General features: G+C 40.7%; 1 protein-coding gene across 1 annotated transcript in view; it reads right to left on the bottom strand.

The window, feature by feature from the left end:
• Positions 1-21,866, bottom strand: part of LOC141139561 (uncharacterized) — a 237,297-nt gene that overhangs the window by 117,365 nt on the left and 98,066 nt on the right. The window contains 1 exon segment of the mRNA XM_073625823.1: positions 933-4,304. Within this exon segment, the coding sequence (XP_073481924.1) occupies positions 933-4,304 (3,372 nt within the window).

The raw sequence follows: 21,866 nt of genomic DNA, 5'->3' as shown, positions 1-21,866 counted from the left end.
GACCTCCTGATGGCTGGGCCCAAATGACGTGACTTCTGTGCATGTGTAGGGGTTTTTTTTTTTTTACCATACACTCATGCCAAGACTGTACAGTGAGCTGCCAACTGCTGACAAGCAGGTGGAGGTGGAGGCTTCAATGGCAGAATAGACCTACACAGTCTCTTCTGTCATAAAAAAGCAGCATTTTTTAAAAAGATGTTTGCAATAAAGGTTCCAAAGCAGAATTACTTATGCAAGTATTCTGCAGTATCTCAGGATCCTTCCATTAGGCTCGGTTCACACCTAAACCGTCTGCCCATCACACAGCAACGCTGTCCATCCCTGGGGAAATCCGCATCTATTATGCATAGGTGTGAACCCAGCCTTTTACGCACACCGACATATAGGTTATAGGTAATGTTGTTCAAAGAAGGCAAGGCAGAGTCAATTCCTGCTCTACTGTCCCTTCAGTCATTGAGTGAGTAGCTTACTAATCAATATACCTCTATTAATTAGCAAAATATTCTTACAGAAGGTCCAATATATAATAAATAGAGAGGCAGTCTCACTTGGAGCCCCAGCCCAGTGGCATCTCAAGTTACTGATAGTGATAGCATACATCAATTGGCAGATACGCACCAAACAAGATAAACTATTGACATTGCATGCCAGGTCTATGAGTGAGGCTACCACTCTATCCATCACATAATACATACAGTATGCTTGTGGTAAGCATATTTTGCCTATTAAAATCTATATGTGGTCCAGTAAAATACAAAAAGAAAGCTTTGGAATTGGCTGTCCCTCGCTTTCAGTCCCAGTGACAATGATCACCAGGACAAATAGAGAGAGAGAGACAATCTTCCAAGAAGGGACGCAGACAGCAATAAAACCCTTGCATATTTTAATATTGCCCTTCAACAGCATAATCTAAGCAAATAAGAGATACTTACTTCATCACGTAGTATGTCACTTGTTGAAGAAGCAGTATATATGCTAGCCTGAGACTGACTGCTAATGCCACTGTCCTCCTTCTGGAACTCATTTTCTAAAGAGCTCATTGGCCAAGGTTTCAATGCTGTAGATGCTTCTTGTGAGTCCAAATAACCCTCCATTGGAGAGAAGTTTCCAAGAGAGGTCATAGAGGTAGCACTGGCCCTGGAATTACGCAAACTTTTACGTTGATAGCTAGGCCACTGGCTCTGTGGTTTTGGGCTCATGGGTCGACAAGGCATAGAGTTTAGGTCAGAATTTGAGAAAATGTTAGAATAAGAAGTAGTGGGTGAATGCTTGCCCGATAAAGGCTGCTCATTTGTGTTAAATGTGGAGCAGCTCACAGAATGATCAATTGAAGTTCTTGGATTGACCCCACATTTTGAAGGGCTTCTTATATCTACATCATCAGTCCTAAGGTTTTGCGAGTTTGTGCTTGTACCTTTGTCACATTTAGATTCTGTGCAGTTATTTTCCTTCATTTCAGCAGGAGAACTGCTAAGCAGGTCTGGAACCACTGATGAGTTTTCAAAGTGTTCAGTGCCAGGTTCCAATTTCTCCTTAGAAGGTTTCCTTGGTTTGTTTGAGCTCATGACGTGTGTTGACAAATTCAACACACTAAGTCTTTTAAGAGAGTCTCTTTCTTTGCTTTTACGTAGTGCCCTCCAGGACATTTGATGAGCTCTCATCTTTTTCTTGTCTTCTTTGCCATCAGTGTCGATTTGTTGCGTCACATTTTCTTTTTCTAGATTTTTAAAATCAAAGAGACTGGAGAAAGACTTATGAGCCCAAGACAACCTCTCTTTTAACCCTTTGCTCTCTACGTTTTTATTGCTTTTCATGTCATTGCTTTCAGACTGAGGCTTGGTTAGGTCATCGTTTTGCGATTTCTCAATAGGTTCTGGAATACTGACATTTGACATATTGCATCTGAGTCGAGTAAAATTATCTATATCTATTCTTCCAGGTCCAGAGGCCTTTCGCATACTTCTGTTGTACAGAAAACTACTTTCAACTGAGTCATCATCAGAAAAGTCTGAGTTATGGTCATCTTTGCATAAATTTGCAATATGTCTACTGCTTAAAATTGGGGGTTTAAGAGATTGCATGGGTTTGCATTCTGTGTTGCTTTTTAATTCTGGTGACTTAACATTATCATTGATCTCTGTGTCATTTTCTGGTTTGACTGGCTCAAGGCCATCTTCTGGTATCTCGGAAACAGGAGACAAAACTGAATGCTCACTGCTTATATGTGTTATTGTATCATCTTCCACCTTTACGCTGTTTGTAGATTGCTCACACTTTTCACAGTTATATTTATTTTCAGTGCCATTAGGGATATTAGAGGTAGTTTTATCATTCATATTTACCCTGGCATCAGAAGATATGTTAATGTTCTCTGCTGCTCTTCCAGAAATAGGTGTGTGTGTAGGAGACAAAGTGTCCTCCATATTACCCTCTTTATGGAATGAGTCATAACATTCCTTTTCATCATCAAAGTCATCATCTGAGAAACTGAATTCTTGGTTATCTGAACCGTCTGAACTTTCCTCACTATACAAACATGGAAGAGCATTTGGTGAAACTATAAGGTCCACACTCGATTCCTCCTCTGCATTATTTGTCTTAGGTAATGCCACGTCTTTTGTCTCAGATATCAGAGAGCTATTTTCTGCCTTACAAGGTCCATTTATTGAAACAATTAGATCCACGGTAGACTGCCCATCTAAATGGTTTTCCTTGTTTATCTCCATGTCTTTTTCTTCAGAAAAAGGAGAAGTGTAATTTTCTGTACAAGGCCCATCTAACATGTTATCCCACTGTTGAAGATCTTCTTTATCTTGGCTTGTTTGTAATACTTCATGGTCTACATCGACTGCATGTACATCTTTCATATCTATATTTTCTTCAGTGTCTGTGTCTAAATCTCTGTTAGAAGCAAATTTGGAACATTCCTGATTGGATATGTCACAATTTTTGTCTAAATAATTTGTTTGTAAACTCAATGTTTTTATACATTGTTCTTCAACAGGATTGATATCGTCAAGTTTGTTTAGTGTTGCCTGGGCATCTCTTCTCTGAATAGATATTATAATAACAGCAGGTTTATTAGAGGAATCGGTAACTGCATTAGTGAGTTGTGATTCTGTTCCTGATGTATTGTATTCCTTTCCATTAACATGCTTCAGTGCATTATCAATGTAGTTTGTGTTATGTTGAGGCACAATGGGTTTTGTTGTTCTTGTCTCTGAAGAATTACATTCATAGGATACTAATGAGTTCCGAGCAGCATCTTTACATGTATCTGGTCGTGTTGTACCATCTTCCTTTGTTGAATCAACATGTAATGTGTGTTGTGTATCTCTGGGAAGTGTCTCCTGTTGTGTCCAATGATCTTGAGAGCTGTTATTCCAGTCTTTTGAGGCATGGATGTCCTCTTGATAGTTAGCCCCCTGAGCTTGAATTTCTTCTTCCGTTGATGTCCTCATAAAAATTCCATTACATTGATCAAGGCATATAGAAGATGTATTCGGATTAAGAATTTCTGTAGAGAAAGACTTTGTAATTGCACTTGTCTCCTTAATTCTTGTGTTGTTATTATATTCTATTGGACTTGTGATATGGTAAGGTGTGGCTTTTAAATGAATGTTGGGAAGGCTTTGATGATATTCACATAAGTAGGCAACTGTTAAAGTATCTGATCTTGCACAGGATAGACATCCTTCTGATAGGGATATGTTGTTCACTCCTTTTTGTTTAGCTGAAGCGCTTATTAAACAACTTTGTGTGTCTATCCTTATTGCCAGATCATCATACTGATCATTCACAGGTACATTATTGTCCTCTGTATCATCCCTAGTTCTTAGATCTGAGAATAGCAAATCATTTGTTATGGTCAGTTCGTTGTCTGTATCTTCTATTTCTGTGCTGCTCAGATCAGATGTAAGACTTTTCTGAGATAAAATGGGTTGTGTTTGTGAACAGAAAGAGAACTTTGATTTATCATTTTGTCTGCATAAAGTGTCTCTTGAGAAATATGTGTTTGAATGAATGTTGTTCTGGATATCGGAATACACAGATTTGTTTTTTTCCAGTAAAAGACAGTCAGATCTTTTGTTCAGTTCATCTATTGTGTCGCTGCAGACTGAGTCAATGTCCGATACACTTTCAAACACTTCACTTTTTAATTCAGATGGACTTTCACTGAAGTATGACCTAGTTTCAAAGTAATCTTCATCCTGATCTAGACTGTATCCAGGCTCGCAGTGCTCAGCATCAGGGTCTTCATTAAATTCTAGTTTGTTGTCCGAATCTTCAGTTACATCAGGACTCTGTAATGATAAACACATGTAAGTGCCTGAAATAAAAAAACAAACTTTACATTTTTAAATAACCAAAATCTAATTATATATTTTAAATACAGCAATATAATAGGGTATAATTATTTAAAAGCTACTCAAATTGTAAACATTTAAGAAAAACCTGTTAAAGGAAAAGTAGGATCATTCTGCACTGCTGTGACTTGTTTTCAGCAGACAGCGAGCTAAAGCCCGCTGTCGGCTGACACCACAGAGCCGGTCCAGGCTCGGGGCAGATTGCGACAATGAAGTCAGAATCCGCCCACATGCCCCTGGACCGGCGCCCTGGCTCAGCCTCTGGCTGCTGAAAGCCCGAGCCGTCCACTCCCGCCCCCTCCACAGCCCAGCGCTCCAGTGAGTGAGGGGGCAGAGTAGACAGTGGTGACTAACAGTCACCAGCTCTCTGCTTGAGAAGCCCTAAGAACCTCGCGATCGGCAGTGTTTGATCAATCAGTTCTCAGTCTAAGAGCCAGGGGGGGACAGATGAAGCATTGGACCAATGCTGCATATACCTAGGTAAGTGTGATTCTGCAAAAAAAAAAACTTTTGCGTTCTGTCATGGTGTAAATTGGACTACAGAAAATCTTGGCTTGCTGCTCATTTTTAACTTTTTAAGGCATAGCCAAAGCTATTTTGGCTATACTTCCCTTGGGGAGTGCAGTTCGTTCTGCAACCTGTTTTCATCCGACAGCAGGCTAAAGTCCGAGGGATTACTCAGCCGAGTCAGGCTCAGGAAAGATCCCGACTCTACAGTTGGGATCCACCCACATAACTAGACTGGCATCTGGCTCAGCCTAACGAGCTGCTGAGAGCCTGAGCCTGCCACTCCCACCCCATCCACAGCCCAGAGCTCCAGTAAGTGCTGGAGGGGCAGAGCAGAGAGCTGATGACTGACAGTCACAGGCAACCTGCTCACTGAAGGCTTTGAACCATACTTCTCTTTTAAATTTTTTACTTGTAGGGCAGCTACAGTAGTCCCGATCCAGTTATCATCTTACAGTTTAGTGTTTGTTTTTAGCATGAACTGCATTTTGGTGTACATAAACTTTTAAGGGGTAAACTCTGGTAAAAAAATATACTCCAAATAAACATGAAACCGCTGTATTTACTAAAAGTAGATCCAAATTAAATCAATAAAATCGCATGTACACTTTACATGTTAATATAATATTAGAAAGTAATATACAGTCTTTTCAGGCACTTCCTGTTACAGGGTGACAACTCCCTATTGTTCTTCTTCTTTGTCGGCCTTTCATATGAGTCTCTGGTGGGGCTCAGGCATGGCCCACCGTTGTCACTATTAGAAAGTTAGTCTTGGGCATTGATGTGCAGCCAATGCTGGAGCAAGTGGATGATGTTGACAGGAAGAAACTGAAAAAGGATTGAGGGGATCAACAGCACCAAGATGCAAAGAAGTGAGGACAGTATTTTAACAAAAAAATTGTAATTGTTTATGATTTAAAGAGGAAGTAAACCCTGGTGGGTTTTGCTTCCTCTTTATTTCCCTGCAAAGGTAAAGCATAATGGGCTACTATGCATCGCATAGTAGCCCATTATGTGTCACTTACCTGAAACCGAAGCCTGCGATGTCACTGCTGTCCCCACTAGCAGCGAGCGTCCATCTTCACCCCTCTTCCTTCTGCGGGCCGCGAATTCCGGCTCTGTGACTGGCTGGAGTGGCGTGACGTCACTCCCGCGTATGCACATGGGAGCTGCCATGACCCCTATTAGAAAGGGCACGATGTACTTTACATTGTAGCAAAGTGTCATTTCTTCAGTGTTGTTACATGAAAAGATGTAATAAAATATTTACAAAATTGTGAGGGGTGTACTCACTTTTGTGAGATACTGTACTTTAAACTGGGAACAGAATGTTCATCCTTCTGTTTATTTGGCTACATTCTTACAGATGTGAGTATTCTCATCTTTTAATGGGCCTAAACCTGACTTTGGGAAATTCTGACTAGGCTGTGTTTACTGGTTTCAGTACCCCCTCTTTAAGCCCACTACAGCTTCACCCACACACAAAGAGAGGATGCACAGTACATAATCATGTAAAAGCAGGGCTTTTTTCAGGGGGAACTTGGTGGAACTCAGTTCCACCACCTCTGGCTCAGACCCTTTGGTGCCTGCTCACCACAATCACTTGTAAACACAGAAGTCTGGTTTCTGTGTTTACAAGTGACATCTCTGCACTCTCTATGTAATGCAATCCTGGTATTTAATGCCCCTTTAAGACCCTCCTACCGTTTTCGTGAAATTTGACTGAACAAACCCACTATTTGATGTGATTTGGAGGGTGTTGTAGAGGGATGGGTTTTGTGGGCCGTGGTTAAGTTCCAGTACCTATTGTTTGAGAAAAAAAGCCCTGTGTAAAAGTATCTATCACAATCAAGGGACAGGCTTGGAGACCAGAAGCTATGGGAGTAGCAAGGCACCCACCGACAATCAAGATAGGTATGCAAGCAGGTCACCCTGGCAGAGGACACAGGCTCACCTGAGGTGCGAAGTCTAAGTACTAACTGGTGTTCACCAGAGCTCCTGATGGTGGAGATGGGGTTTGTTGTGTGTTTGTAGAGTGTACAGAGCGTACTTCTCCTTCACAAAAGGTGGCTACCAAAGTTTGTGATTTTTGACATTTTAGACTATGATACATGTATTCCTAACTTTTCCAGCAGCCAGTTGCAGCCTTCATTAAGACAATTGAGATTTAGACTCTGCTGTTCATTAGTGTGGCTATCATTACAGTACAGTCAAAACAGAAAATATGCATGCTTGGCAGGGGCTTACTGAATTTTGGACCTAACTGACTTGCACTTACGTATTGCTTAAAAAAATCCATTCCAATGTTGTTATTATCAAGGAAAGTTAATTGTCAACAGTTGAGGGCACGTTTACTTGATGAGCTTTCCTGCCAGTTTTGACCATCGCCCTCCAAATATCAGTACCAAAAATGTGTTCTGAGCAGATTGCCACAGTTCACATATCCCAGGTAGGTTTAAAGATTGAGTGTAACCAGAAAAAGAGTATGGGCTCATGTAGACAGACATTGTTCTCCTGTATTTGGCTTGCATTTGAAATGCACATCAAACGCAGGTGAGCTGATTCCTATTGACTTTAGTGGGGTAGTGTAAATGACAGCTCAGAGGGTGCATTTAATGTATTTTGGTTTGGGGTGTGGTGCCATTTTTCTTATGCAACGTTTCCTAGTGAGGTGTGTTTGAATTGAAGGCAAAGCAAATCTAACATAGCCCTTTCTTGTCAAACCCTGCGTTTTGTATTCAAACACATGCCTTTTAGAAAACACACAACACTAAAGACAAGACATAAGTTGTATTTATGGTGTAAAAAAGAAATGTCATTATACACAAAGTCAAAAGGAATTATTCAATACTCTACTTTAAGGTCTCATTCACACTTGAGCATAGCAATTTACTGATGTTTTTGCGAGTGTTTTTTCAAGCGTTTTTGCAGCTTTTTACAAGCTTTTATAAAGCATTTTTGCAGCTTTTTACAAGTGTTTTACAGCTTCAGGGAGAAGGAGAGGAAATAGGGGTAGACATGTATAATTTGGATCAGTCGAAATATGATCCACTATTCAAAATTCTGTGTGAAGAATAGCTGGTTGTAGGGAAGAGGCCCTTGTCCCCATCAACATGGGGACAAAGTGCTTTGGCCCCAAAGCCCCCCTTGTTGAGGGCATGTGACCTGGTATGGTTGGGGGGGGGGCTCGCTCGTCCCCCCTTTTATGGCCTGCTGGGCTGCATGCTCGGATAAGGGTCTCGTATGGATTTTGGGGGGGCCCACGCCATTTTTTTTTAAATTTTGGCAAAGACTTCCCTTTAAAATTCATACCAGACCTGAAGGGCCTGGTATGAATTGGGGTCGGGGACCCCATGCTGTTTTTTATGTTTATTTTTCATTGCCGGCATTCTTTTTTTTATGTTCAGCTGTCAGTAGGGAAGCCATCGGTTCATCGGTTGTCAAGGACTGTCAAATTATCCAACTCATCAGAAACTCCAACCACCTCAATTCCGGTTTCTTTAAACCAGCAGTAATTGGAGATTTCGACAAATTGCTATTTGGACACAACACCCGCAACTGTTTACAGTCCGTTGCATGATATTATGAACTGAGATTTTTACTCGCTCCGATACTAACCAACAAAATGGCCGCCTCCAAGGTGAAGACAAGTTTGTCCTCGTTAGCCGCTGTGGTGTCAAAACAGCAAAATCTTCCTGTACCGGACTGTATTCGGTTGCCGGTGTTGTATCCAAACAGCAATTTGTCAAAATCTCCAATTACTGATGGTTTAAAGAAACCGGAAGTGAGGTGGTTGGAGTTTCTGACGAGTTGGCTAATTTGACAGAATATCAGCCTGCTGCTTGACCCCTTCCCGACCGGCGCACGCCGATGTATGTCGGCAGAATGGTGCGGATGGGCAAATGGACTTACAGGTACATCCATTTGAATTTCCCGCCGTGCCATTGCGTGCGCGCCACAATAAACAGCATCTCCCCGTTCTGCCTAGTGACAAGTTTCACTGATCTCTGCTCCCTGTCATCGGGAGCAGTGATCAGTGTAGTGACACTGCTAGCCCATCCCCCCTATAGTTAGTAATCACTCCCCAGTACTGACTTAACCCCTCCCCGCCCCCTAGTGGTTAACCCCTTCACTGCCAGTGTCATTTATACAGGAATCAGTGTATTTTTATAGCACTGATTGCTGTATAAATGACAATGGTCCCAAAAATGTGTCAAAAATATCATACATGTCTGCCATAATGTCGCAGTCACAATAAAAATCGCTGATCGCCGCCATTACTAGTAAAAAAAGATTATTAATAAAAATGCCATAAAACTATCCCCTATTTTGTAAACGCTATAACTTTTGCGCAAACCAATCAATAAACGCTTATTGTGATTTTTTTTTTACCAAAAATATGTAGAAGAATACGATCAGCCTAAACTGAGGAAAAAAAATTTTTTTTATATATTTTTGGTGGATATTTATTATAGCAAAATGTAAAAAATAATGCGTTTTTTTCAAAATTGTCGCTCTTATTTTGTTTATAGCGCAAAAAATAAAAATCGCAGAGGCGATCAATTACCACCAAAAGAAAGCTCTATTTATGGAGAAAAAAGGACATCAATTTTGTTTGGGAGACACGTCGCATGACCGCACAATTGTCAGTTAAAGCGACGCAGTGCTGAATTGCAAAAAACGCTCTGGTCAGGAAGGGGGTAAAATCTTTCGGGGCTGAAGCGGTTAACAACCAGCTATTCTTCACACTGAATTTGAATCAGCCGATCATTTTTCGACTGATTCAAATTCCAATCATTCTGAACAATTGGAATTTGTTAGAAAATTAAAAAACAAAACAACATTTTAACGAAAACGAAACAAAAAAAATAATTTTTATGTTCCGCGTATGTCTAATTATGGGTGGAGAGCTGCTGTTTGAGTAGAAAATGCTTATAAAATGCTCAAGCCACATGTTTTCAGGCATTTCTATTGAAGCCTTTGGGGCCAAAAACACTTGTAATCTGCCAAAAAGAACTTTTTTGAGCGACAGGCATTTTGCTTCAGGACACAGAATGACCATATGTAAACAGGGGCCATTGAAATGAATAGGATTTGGCTTGTTGGGCAGTCTTCAAGCTGAAAATCGCTCAGGTGTGAACGGGGCCTTAAAGCTGAAGAAAAAACTGCTGCTTAAATCTAGAGGTACAGGGACAAGGAATAATACTTCCCTCGCTATCCATGCACCCATGAAGCCCTCTCTCTGAGGCACTCCTGACCATGGTTGCATGCTTGCCTCCTCCAGGCACAATGCAATGATAATAGCCTTGCATTGTACGTAATGACGCAGATGGACTGCCAACAGCCCAGAGCATCATGGAGAAGAGGACAGTATTGGAGCCTGCTGCAGCAAAGAAATAAGATAAGTAATGCCACCTCTTCCTCTACCCCTTAGACTTAACAAACATTTAACTCTTGCGGTGTGGAGGCGCCTCACTGCAAGGGTTTTTTTTTTCACCATTCCAAAGTTGTACTTTAATGCTTTATATTTAATATAATCTAACTATGATAAACATTAAAAATGTTGTAAAAACGTAATGTTGCTTATCAAACAAAATTGTATTGCTTTTTCTAGTGATGGTACTGGACATTGACCTAACCCCCAGCTCTACAGAAATCTTGTGATTAGGGATAAGCCGAACACCCCCCCAGTTCGGTTCGCAGCAGAACATGCGAACAGGCAAAAAATTTGTTCGAACACATGAACACCTTTAAATTCAAAGTGAAAAATCAAAAGTGCTCATTTTAAAGGCTTATATGCAAGTTATTGCCATAAAAAATGTTTGGGGCCCGGATGCTGCCCCAGGGGACATGTATCAATGCAAAAAAGAGTTTTAAAAATGGCCGTTTTTTCTGGAGCAGTGATTTTAATAATGCTTAAAGTGATACAATAAAAATTAAATATTCCTTTAAATATCGTGCCTGGGGGGGTGTCCTTAGTATGCATGTAAAGTAGCGCATTTTTCCCATGTTTAAAACAATACCACAGCAAAATAAAATTTCTAAAGGAAAAAATATCATTTAAAACGACATGCAGCTGTAATGTATTGTCGGGTCCCGGCAATATTGATGAAAATAATTGAAAAAAACGGCATGGGTTCCCCCCAACCCATTACCAGGCCCTTTGGGTCTGGTATGGATATTAAGGGGAACCCAGCACCCAAATTAAAAAAAAATGGCGTGGGGGTCCCCCAGGCACTATATAGTCTGAACAGCAGTATATATACTATATATACTATAGAACCCCTCACAGATACTCTTGTTGGGTGCCAGAACGGGCCCTGTGTTGAAATATTATATCAAAAATTGTAATTATATGCCCCTGTTAAACAGGGGCAGAAAAATTGGGCCTTGGGTGGTGGTGCCACAACACTGTAAGCCCTCACAGTTACTCTTGTTGGGTGCAGGAACAGGCCCTGCATTAAAATATTATATCAAAAATTGTAATTACATGCCTCTGTTAAACAGGGGCAGAAAAATTGGGCCTTGGGTGGTGGTGCCACAACACTGTAACCCCTCACAGATACTCTTGTTGGGCGCAGGAACGGGCCCTGTGTTGAAATATTTTATCAAAAATTTTAATCACATGCCCCTGTTAAACAGGGGCAGAAAAATTGGGCCTTGGGTAGTGGTGCCACAACACTGTAACACCACACAGATACTCTTGTTGGGCGCTGGAACGGGCCCTGCATTGAAATATTATATCAAAAATTGTAATTACATGCCCCTGTTAAACAGTGGCAGAAAAATTGGGCCTTGGGTGGTGGTGGTGGTGCCACAACACTGTAAGCCCTCACAATTACTCTTATTGGGCGCAGGAATGGGCCCTGCATTGAAATATTATATCAAAAATTGTAATTACATGCCCCTGTTAAACAGGGGCAGAAAAGTTGGGCCTTGGCTGGTGGTGGTGGTGCACTAAACCAAAAATATTGTTGGAAGCTAGCATCATCAAGATTGAGGAGGAATAGGATAGTCAGCATAGGCAGTCTTCAAGGGATCCCACATCCATAGAAAATGCAATCAGTTACATCGGTATCAGCACTGATAGATGCTGATCCAAGACTGATTCATTTTTTATGAATGTGAGCCTATCAACGGAGTCTGTGGACAGGCGCACTCTATGATCCATTACAAACCCTCCAGCAGCACTGAATGTGCGTTCAGAAAGAACGCTGGATGCAGGACAGGCCAGTAGCTCAATTGCATATTGAGCAAGTTCTGGCCAGTGGTCCATCCTCAAGACCCAGTAACCCAGTGGATGCTCTGTCGGAAAGGTCTCCAAGTCTGCTCTTACCCCTAGATATTCCTGCACCATGTAATGCAGACGCTGGCGATGGTTACTTGAACCGATCAGACCTTGGCACTGAGGACTAAAAAACTGTTTAAAGGCATCAGTCAGCTGGCCACCTTCTCCACCGCTCTTCCTCTGACTGAACAAAGCTTCAGCAACACGTTGTCCAGCACCAGGAAATTGTAACCTCCCAGGGTCTGGAAAGGCATTGCACAAACTTGTCTTCAAGGCCTCCTGAAGATGTTTCATCCCATGCTCCCTCTGCGAAGGCAGGATGAATTCTGTAACCTTACCCTTGTAACGTGGATCAAGAAGGGTTGCCAGCCAGTAAATGATCCCTCTCCTTGATACCACAAATCCTAGGGTCCTTTCGCAGGCTTTGCAGAATCAGGGAGGCCATGCCGCGTAAGTTTGCAGAGGCATTCGATTCTGAGTCCTCTGGGTCACTAAGGATTACATGATCCGTAACAACCGGACTGACTGTGTATATATATATATATATATATATATATATATATATATCAAATACACTGCCACTAACTGAATAACCTGCCTGCTCAATGTGACGGAAGCTATCTCTCTGTCCATGCAAAAAACACTACACAGGGCGGCCTTATATAGTGTGGGGTGTGGACTTTGTCCCCCTGAGCCATGATTGGCCAAAGGCACCCTGCCTTTGGCCAATTATGGCTTTCTTAGCAGAGGGCGCTGTGATTGGCCAAAGCATGCAGGTCAGTTGCATGCTTTGGCCAATCATCATACAGCAATGCACTGCAATCTCGCAGTGCATTATAGGGCATTCCGCGGCGCTCGAATTTGCCGCAAACACTCCATAATGTTCGCTGTTCTGCGAACGGGCGAAAACCTGATGTTCGCGTTGAACATCAAGCTCATCCCTACTTGTGATGAGTAAACTGTACAACTTTCACTTAGTGTGCAGTAAGAAGGATGAAACTAAGCATTATTACCTTGGCTTCCTCTCTAGTGCTTTTTGTTGATTAGAATATCAGAGCTATCATTAGAGATTCTTCCTGTAAGGAATCCTGGGTGTCCCTGCCTGGACTTGTACCAGGAACATGCCAAGCCTTATCCTGCACAATGACGTCTTTCTGGTGAAGTGATACTCTTTATCATCTCTTTACGCTCTCTGCACAAAGACTTAACTATATACAGGTATGTTTTGGCAACAATTGAACTGCATTATATTTCTTTCATATGTAATATTAGAAATCTTTACAATAATCAAGGTACATAATTGCTGAGAAAACAACTACATGGCATGAAATAGTACTGTATGTAAGTATGTAGTATTATTGCATTGCTCACGCATAAGCGAATATGCAATAATAAATATGTGTGTGCATCTGGACTTTATTGCTACTTGAGTTGTTGAGACCACCTGGTTAAGCAATACTGGCAGTTTAGGCTTCAAAAAATCACCCAAACTGTCATAGAAACTGCAGATCCTTGCATGCTCTGTAATTAAGGAAATGTTTATTTTGGGCAATATTGTAGTATTCATTTGTACTGTATTTACGTCAGCATTTTTGAAACATGAGGTTCTATGTATGCCACTAATAGAAAGCAAAAAATGTTGGCGTTGTCCATAGAAACCATTTTCTTTGCATTTTCTAATACATTTCTAGACATATACACTTACTATATTGCCAAAATTATTGGGACGCGTGCCTTTACACGCACATGAACTTTAATGGCATCCCATTCTTAGTCCGTAGGGTACAATATTGAGTTGGCCCACCCTTTGCAGCTATAACAACTTCAACTCTTCTGGGAAGGCTGTCCACAAGGTTTAGGAGTGTGTCTATGGGAATGTCTGACCATTCTTTCAGAAGCGCATTTGTGAGGTCAGGCACTGATGTTGGATGAAAAGGTCTAGCTTGTAGTGTGTTCTCTAATTCATCCCAAAGGTGTTCTATCGGTTTGAGGTCAGGGCTCTGTGCAGGACAGTCAAGATCCTCCACCCCAAACTCGCTACTCCCTGTTTTTATGGATCTTGCTTTCTGCACTGGTCCAAATCATTTGGTGTAGGGGGGATTATGGCGTGGGGTTTTTTTTCAGGGGTTGGGCTTGGCCACTTACTTCCAGTGAAGGAAACTTATGCCACGTACACACGACCGGACTTTCCGTCGGAATGAACTCTGATTGTTTTTTCGACGGAGTACCGATGGAGTCCCGCTGAAACGGACTTGCCTACACACGCGATCACACCAAAGTCCGATCATTTAGAACGTGATGACGTACGACGGGACTAGAAAAAGGAAGTTCAATAGCCAGTAGCCAATAGCTGCCCTTGCGTCGTTTTTGGTCCGAAGGAACAGCACAGCATACAGACGAGCGGTTTTCCAGATGGGAACTGATTCCGTCGGAAAGACTTGAAACATGTTCTATTTCTAGGTCCATCAGAATTTTCGAAAGAAAGAGTCCGATGAAGCCCACACACGATCGGAATGTTCGATGGAATGATTCCGTCAGATCTTTTCTGCCGGAAAGTCCGGTCGTGTGTACGCGGCATTAAGGTGTCAGCATACCAAGACATTTTGGACAATTTCATGCTCCCAACTTTGTGGGAACAGTTTGGGGATGGCCCCTTCCTGTTCCAACATGACTGCACACCAGTGCACAAAGCAAGGTCCATAAAGACATGGATGAGCGAGTTTGGGGTGGAGGAACTTGACTGGCCTGCACAATGTCCTGACCTCAACCCGATAGAACACCTTTGTGATGAATTAGAGAGATGACTGCAAGCCAGGCCTTCTCGTCTAACATCAGTGCCTGACCTCACAAATACGCTTCTGGAATAATGGTAAAACATTCCCATAGACACACTCCTAAACCTTGTGGACAGCCTTCCCAGAACATTTGAAGCTGTTATAGCTGCAAAGGGTGGGCCAACTCAATATTGAACTCTACGGGCTAAGGCTGGGATGCCGTTAAAGTTAATGTGCGTGTAAAGGCAGGTGCCCCAATACTTTTAACAATACTTTTAACAATATAGTGTACATGATTTAGATAAAAGCATGAATCTGATTAGTTGTAATAAGATGCACACATTTCTTCAGCTTCTTAGACAAGGTCCACAAGTACAAAGTCTCTAGTGAGGAAAGCTAGCACACACTCCTATGAGAGCAGATGTGTCTTTTTTATCCAAATATATAGACACACAAGTACAAAGCACACTGGAGGTGTGCTACATGCAACAAGCCATGGGAACTAAACAGATGCCCAAGCCCTGTAAACAGCAAGCTGAAATCTGATTGGTTGCTATATGGTACTGCCCTTTTAACATAGCAACCAGTCAGTTTGGGTGTCTCTCCCAGCAGTAAAAAAAAGAAAGCAAAGCTAAATTCTAACTCCCTAGATAGGCAACCTTAGTATACATCTACTCCATTTCTTGTTTAATACATGAACCCCTCATACTCCCTATATGTGATACTGAACAAAGTACAGGCAACAAAGGATTCAAAACACGCTCAGTGACATGGATGACTTTTACAGGCAGTCCCCAAGTTACATACATCAGATTTACATACGACTCATATTTACAAATGGAGGAAGATAACAGGAAGTGAGCGAAAATCTACCCCTAGGAAGGGAAATTCACTCCTGTAAGAGAGTATCATGGGAAAACAGTGTCTCCACTGAAGCTTTATCATCAATCCTTGTCTCCACAACAACCCAAAATTTTCAATATTCAATCGTCACAGGGACAGAAAGTGAGGTGAAATCTTCAGAACAGGGTCACAGACAGCAAAACAAATGTTACAGTGGTGTGGATTTACAGTGGATTTACACTTTACAAATTACCTGTTCCGACTTACATACAAATTCAACTTAAGAACAAACCTACAGACCCTAACTTGTTTGTAACCCGGGGACTGTCTGTACTTAATTTATACAGGAACTACTATTGCATATGTTCTATTTTAATCATTAGTGTTTGCATATTCAACAGAGGCCACAGAGTATTAAAGCTAACACGTTTCTCTGTATATATGCATACATATGCAATATTTAAGATGCAATATTCGCCAGCTCATTGTGAGTCATTGAAATAATTAAATGCGCTCTGTTTTCCCACAAACAGTAATATGGGAAAATCCTAAATTTAAAATCACATTAAAGGTAGAAGTTTGGATTTAGGGTGATACCATTTATTACACTACACTACAGTCTATTTGGTTAGCCAATAAGTGGTATGGCCCTAAATCCAAACCTCTACTTTTGTTGATGGCTGACATGGTACATAATTCTGCTACTGCTGAAAAAATGACATACACAGACACACGGTCACATCCATTCATTGACCACAAAAGACATGGCTGTCAGTGCTGGAAACTATGGAAGGTTACTATGATTGGTAACAATGGAGATAGTCAACATGCCTTAAATAAGGGGTGTGAATGTTAATGAAAGGGACTGTCATAAGGGTCACAGGAAGTTATCATTTCTTTATATATATATATATATATATATATATATATATATATATATATATATATATACACATTATTATTATTATTATACAGAATCTACGCAGCGCTTTACAATATAAAAAGGAGACAATACAGTTATAATACAATAAAATGCAAGAGGATTAAGAGAGCTCTACTCAGAAGAGCTTATACATTTAAAATCACATTAAAAAAATCTATTTTACATAACCATGAAGACTAAGCAGACGTGTGCTTTAGTTTTCCAACCAAATGTTCGTCACTGAACCATCTTCCCAGCAATCAAAGCACACATGGATATATTTATTCCATCTTAAATGATTTTTTATAAAGAGATATTATCTATATATCAATACCTGCTCAAAAAAATGTTTTACAGACTTAGCTGATGTGATTGGCAGTATATGACTGTCACTCACCAATATTTTCCAGCGAGTTGATATTCTTTTTGATTGCTCAATCAACGTTTTATAATGAGGAAGAGTTTGCACTTTTACTTCGTATGGTGACAAACTGGCAAATCTCATAAGATGTAGATGAGTACGAAATCTGCCAATCCTTACACAATAACCAACAGCTGGTACCACAATGGCAGTCACTACTATTTCCTTCATCTTTCAATCTCATACATACATGGTGAAATGATACATGGAAAAGGCAATTAATAAAAATGGAATGCATTAAATCTCGGGACAATTTGTGAAGCTGATCTTACATTTGGAGTTCTCCTTTTTGGAGCCCCTAAGTGGCCAATTTATAATCATCAGGTTTTATATAAGTTGCATGGCTAGCAACAATCTTGAAGTGTACACCTTAACCATACAAGCAAAGATTATATCACTAGTAAATCTTTATCATGAATACAAGTTGATTGCCATGCAATACTGCACATGTGTATACCATTAGCGTGATGGAATTATTAGTACTTTATTTTAAAAAAACACACACACACACACACTAAACTCACCTCTGAATTAACATTAAGGGTCGGTTCACACTACAACGACTTGGGATCCGACTTGTCAGCCCTCAAGTTGCCCCAAGTCTCTTGACATTGGGAATTGCATTATAGTCAATGAGAGCCGTCTTAATGTACACTACTGAAGTCGCTCCGACTTCAGAAAAGGTTCCTGTACTACTTCTAGGCGACCTGTACCCATAGAATTCAATGGAAGTCGCCTCCAAGTCGAATCTCCATCTATATTGAAGCGACTTTACAGGAAAAGAAATTAGTTTACCCAGGCAAACCCCTCCCTCCCAGAGAACTGATTATTCTGTGATTGGCCACAGCCAAAGTCGCCTGTCCTGGAGGCGACTTGAAGTCGCGTTGTAAGTTGCTTAAAGTCGCATTGAAGTCGCGTTGAAGCCGCGTTGCAGTCTCTTTGCAAAGTTGCGCTGAAGTCGTGTTGCCCCTGTGTGAATCGGCACTTATCCAGGTGATCTCTGTACAAACATAATCATTCTTCTACAACCTAATCACAGCTCAAATACAATTCCACTTATCCATTCAAACAAAAAGAAGGGGCAAGACAGGCAGTTAACAATGGCTGGTGTATGGATGCCATCCAGATTACACATACAGTAGTTTGCACTTATTAAGACACCCTTACACTGTCCTGCTTTTTTTCATAAATAGAAGTATGGAAAGATTTACCTTTAAGTTTTGTGGAGCCGACGGTATGGGAGCAGACAGGACTGTCCTGGCTCAGTAATGTATGGAGAAACACGAGACAGCTATTGTGCCTTCTCCTGCTATACTCTGTCATTAGGAAGACATGTACATTACCGGTTTGACAAGTTTTTAGCAAAGTTATAACTGGCTGCTTAAATATTACTAAAAACAAACCACTTGGTTCGTGTAACACCCACATTTTGTATATATACAATGCAAAATGTTATAAATAGGAAAAGCCAAGTGTTGTGTCTCAGCCAAGAGATTCATATACAAATTGTCTACAATTTACTCTAAAGTTCCTACACAGCGGAGACAAATAATGCTGTCTCACGTAAGTTCACGTATACTGTATTTGCTGTGTGTTTCATTAATAGTTTAGCTATGTACAGAATGTAAACAAATACGTACATTCCTGTATATAAAGAGTGGGGTTCTTTTCTTTTAGTGTATACATGTGCTTGCAATTTGCTGTTAATGTCATTTAATGTATTATTCCACTTTTGCAGTCAAATTTGAGTCCCACTATATTTTTATGTGTTCCCATGCACGCAGCATACTTAAAGGCCCATTCACATGGGCATCTACAAGGGCATTTTTATATTTGTCCAGCACATACACTATATTACAAAAAGTATTGGGATGCCTGCCTTTAGACGCTAATGAACTTTAATGGCATCCCAGTCTTAGTCTGTAGGGTTCAATACTGAGTTGGCCAACCCTTTGCAGCTATAACAGCTTCAACTCTTCTGGGAAGGCTGTCCACAAGGTTTAGGTTGTGTCTATGGGAATGTTTGACCATTCTTCCAGAAGAGCATTTGTGAGGTCAGGCACTGATGTTGGACTAGAAGGCCTGGCTCGCAGTCTCCCCTCTAATTCATCGCAAAGGTGTTTTAGTGTGTTGAAGCCAGGATTCTGTGCAGGCCAGTCAAGTTCCTCCACCCCAAACTCACTCATCCATGTCTTTATGGACCTTGCTTTGTGCTCTGGTGCGCAGTCATGTTGGAACAGGAAGGGGCCATCCCCAAACTGTTCCCAGAAGGTTGGGAGCATGAAATTGTCCAAAATGTCTTGGTATGCTGACGCCTTAAGAGTTCCCTTCACTGGAACTAAGGGGCCAAGCCCAACCCCTGAAAGACAACCCCACGCCGTAATCCCCCCTCCACCAAATGATTTGTACCAGTGCACAAAGCAAGGTCCATAAAGACATGGATGAGTGAGTTTGGGGTGGAGGAACTTGAGTGGCCTGCACAGAGTCCTGACCTTAACCCGATAGAACACCTTTGGGATGAATTAGAGCGAAGACTGCGAGTCAGGCCTTCTCGTCCACATCAGTGCCTGACCTCACAAATGCGCTTCTGGAAGAATGGTCAAACATACCCATAGACACACTCCTAAACCTTGTGGACAGCTTTCCCAGAAGAGTTGAAGCTGTTATAGCTGCAAAGGGTGGGCCAACTCAATATTGAACCCTACGGACTAAGACTGGGATGCCATTAAAGTTCATATGTGCATGTAAAGGCAGGCGTTCCAATACTTTTGGTAATATAGTGTAGATCTAAACCTAGCCATGAGCGCATTTCAGAATGTGCCTGCAAACATTTTTTATGAAAATGAAAACAAAAAGTAATATGACTGTCTAAACATATAAACACACATGAGCAAAAAAACAGCATATATATATTTACTATGTTTGTTGTTGTAATGGAAAAAAAATCAGCAAATGTACAGGTATGGAATCTTGCACTGAAATTAAAATATGATGAAATTTGATGTAAGAGTTATCTCTTTATTAAAATTGATTTTATTGGCAATATTACATGATGGCATACCTCCCAACTTTTTGAGATGGGAATAAGGGACACCTATCAGCAAAAGTATGCAGGCATGGAACACACCCCTTGCCACGCCCTCTTAAAGGAGAATTGTACAAAAAAACAAGATTGGTTAAACCCACAAGGGCTTTTTTTTACCACTACTATTCCTTTATATTGGCTTTTGGAATTTACAAATGCACATTTAGAAATCAGATGAAAGGTTTAGTGCTGGGAAACACTTTTTGATAGATAAAAAGTGCATTTTATATACAACTATACAGATCAGACCCAAATGAGGGACAAATGAGGAGGAATGAGGGACAGAGGGACATTGTTCCAAATCAGGGACAGTCCCTCGAAATCAGGGACAGTTGGGAGCTATGCGATGGAAGGTTACTTTGTTTTACCCTAACATATGTATAAGCACATGTGAGGGAGCCTTAAAGGGACCATCACATGAAATCCAAACCAATTGAAAAGGACAACAACTGGGCTAACATCGATGGAGGAGGATTTCTTTATGTAATCAAAAGCGTATTTGATTACTCAGTAAGGTGAGAATACTGGGAGCACTCAGGTGTCACAATCAATTTGAAGTACACCATTTGTTTTCATGTTGTCTCACTGAAATTGTTATCACTGAAGAGGGGAAACTGGGCACTTTATTTACTGTTGGATATGGACTATCATGCACTTTTAGCACTTTATTTTAAACAAATTACTGTTATGCATTTTTTTTTTCATTATATGTTTCTAATGTTTTGATATATATCTTTATGACAGATTATTTGAGCTTATCAGTTTAGATATTTATTCACCATTGGTTTGCGCAACACTGATCTACACCAAGCAAAATTATAAACTCAACACTTTTGTGTCTGCCCCTATTTATCATGAGCTGAACTCAAAGATCTACAACTTTCTCTATGTACACAAAAGGCCTAGTTCTCTCAAATAATGTTCACAAATCTGTCTAAATCTGTTAGTGAGCACTTCTCCTTTGCCGAGATAATCCATCCACTTCAAAGGTGTGGCTAAGCAAGATGCTGATTAGATAGCATGATTGTTGCACAGGTGTGCCTTAGGCTGGCCACAATAAAAGGCCACTCTAAAATGTGCAGTTTTATAACACAGCACAATGCCACAGATGTCGCAAGTTTTGGGGGAGAAATGGGCAGGATTTAAAATAGGAAGATTTTTCTATAACATGTTTTTCTCTGGGCAGCCAGCAGGTGGAGCCATAGTCTTTTTGTCACATCCTCAGCATGATTACTTTTCAGCTGTGCTTATTTTCATGTGACCCCAATGTGCACCAGATTTTGCACTCTGTGGTTTTAGTAAATAACCCCCAGTGTGTCTGTTTCTTTGCTGGGTTTCAGGAGGTTCTCTTTAAATACTGTATATGCACGTATTAAACAAAGTAGCATGGGAAAGTTTTTTTTTTTTTTATTTCTCTACATGACCATAGATAGGTATATATTTTAAAAAACATTTAGATTGTTTTAATTCAAGTTATCATCATAATTGGCTTTTATATGTATATCTTGTACTTGCTGATGTTACTCTGGGGCATGCACGAAGTAGAAATATAAAGATAAGAATCTGCAGTGTGAAAACCACTTGAGATACGAGTCAGGACTGTATGATTAATTATATCAGGATGACATGTTTATATATAGCTGTTTTCTCCACAAGACC

This window comes from Aquarana catesbeiana, linkage group LG04 (assembly GCF_042186555.1).
Source record: "Aquarana catesbeiana isolate 2022-GZ linkage group LG04, ASM4218655v1, whole genome shotgun sequence".
NCBI lineage: Eukaryota > Metazoa > Chordata > Amphibia > Anura > Ranidae > Aquarana > Aquarana catesbeiana.
This window is presented reverse-complemented; position numbering and strand designations above follow the sequence as displayed.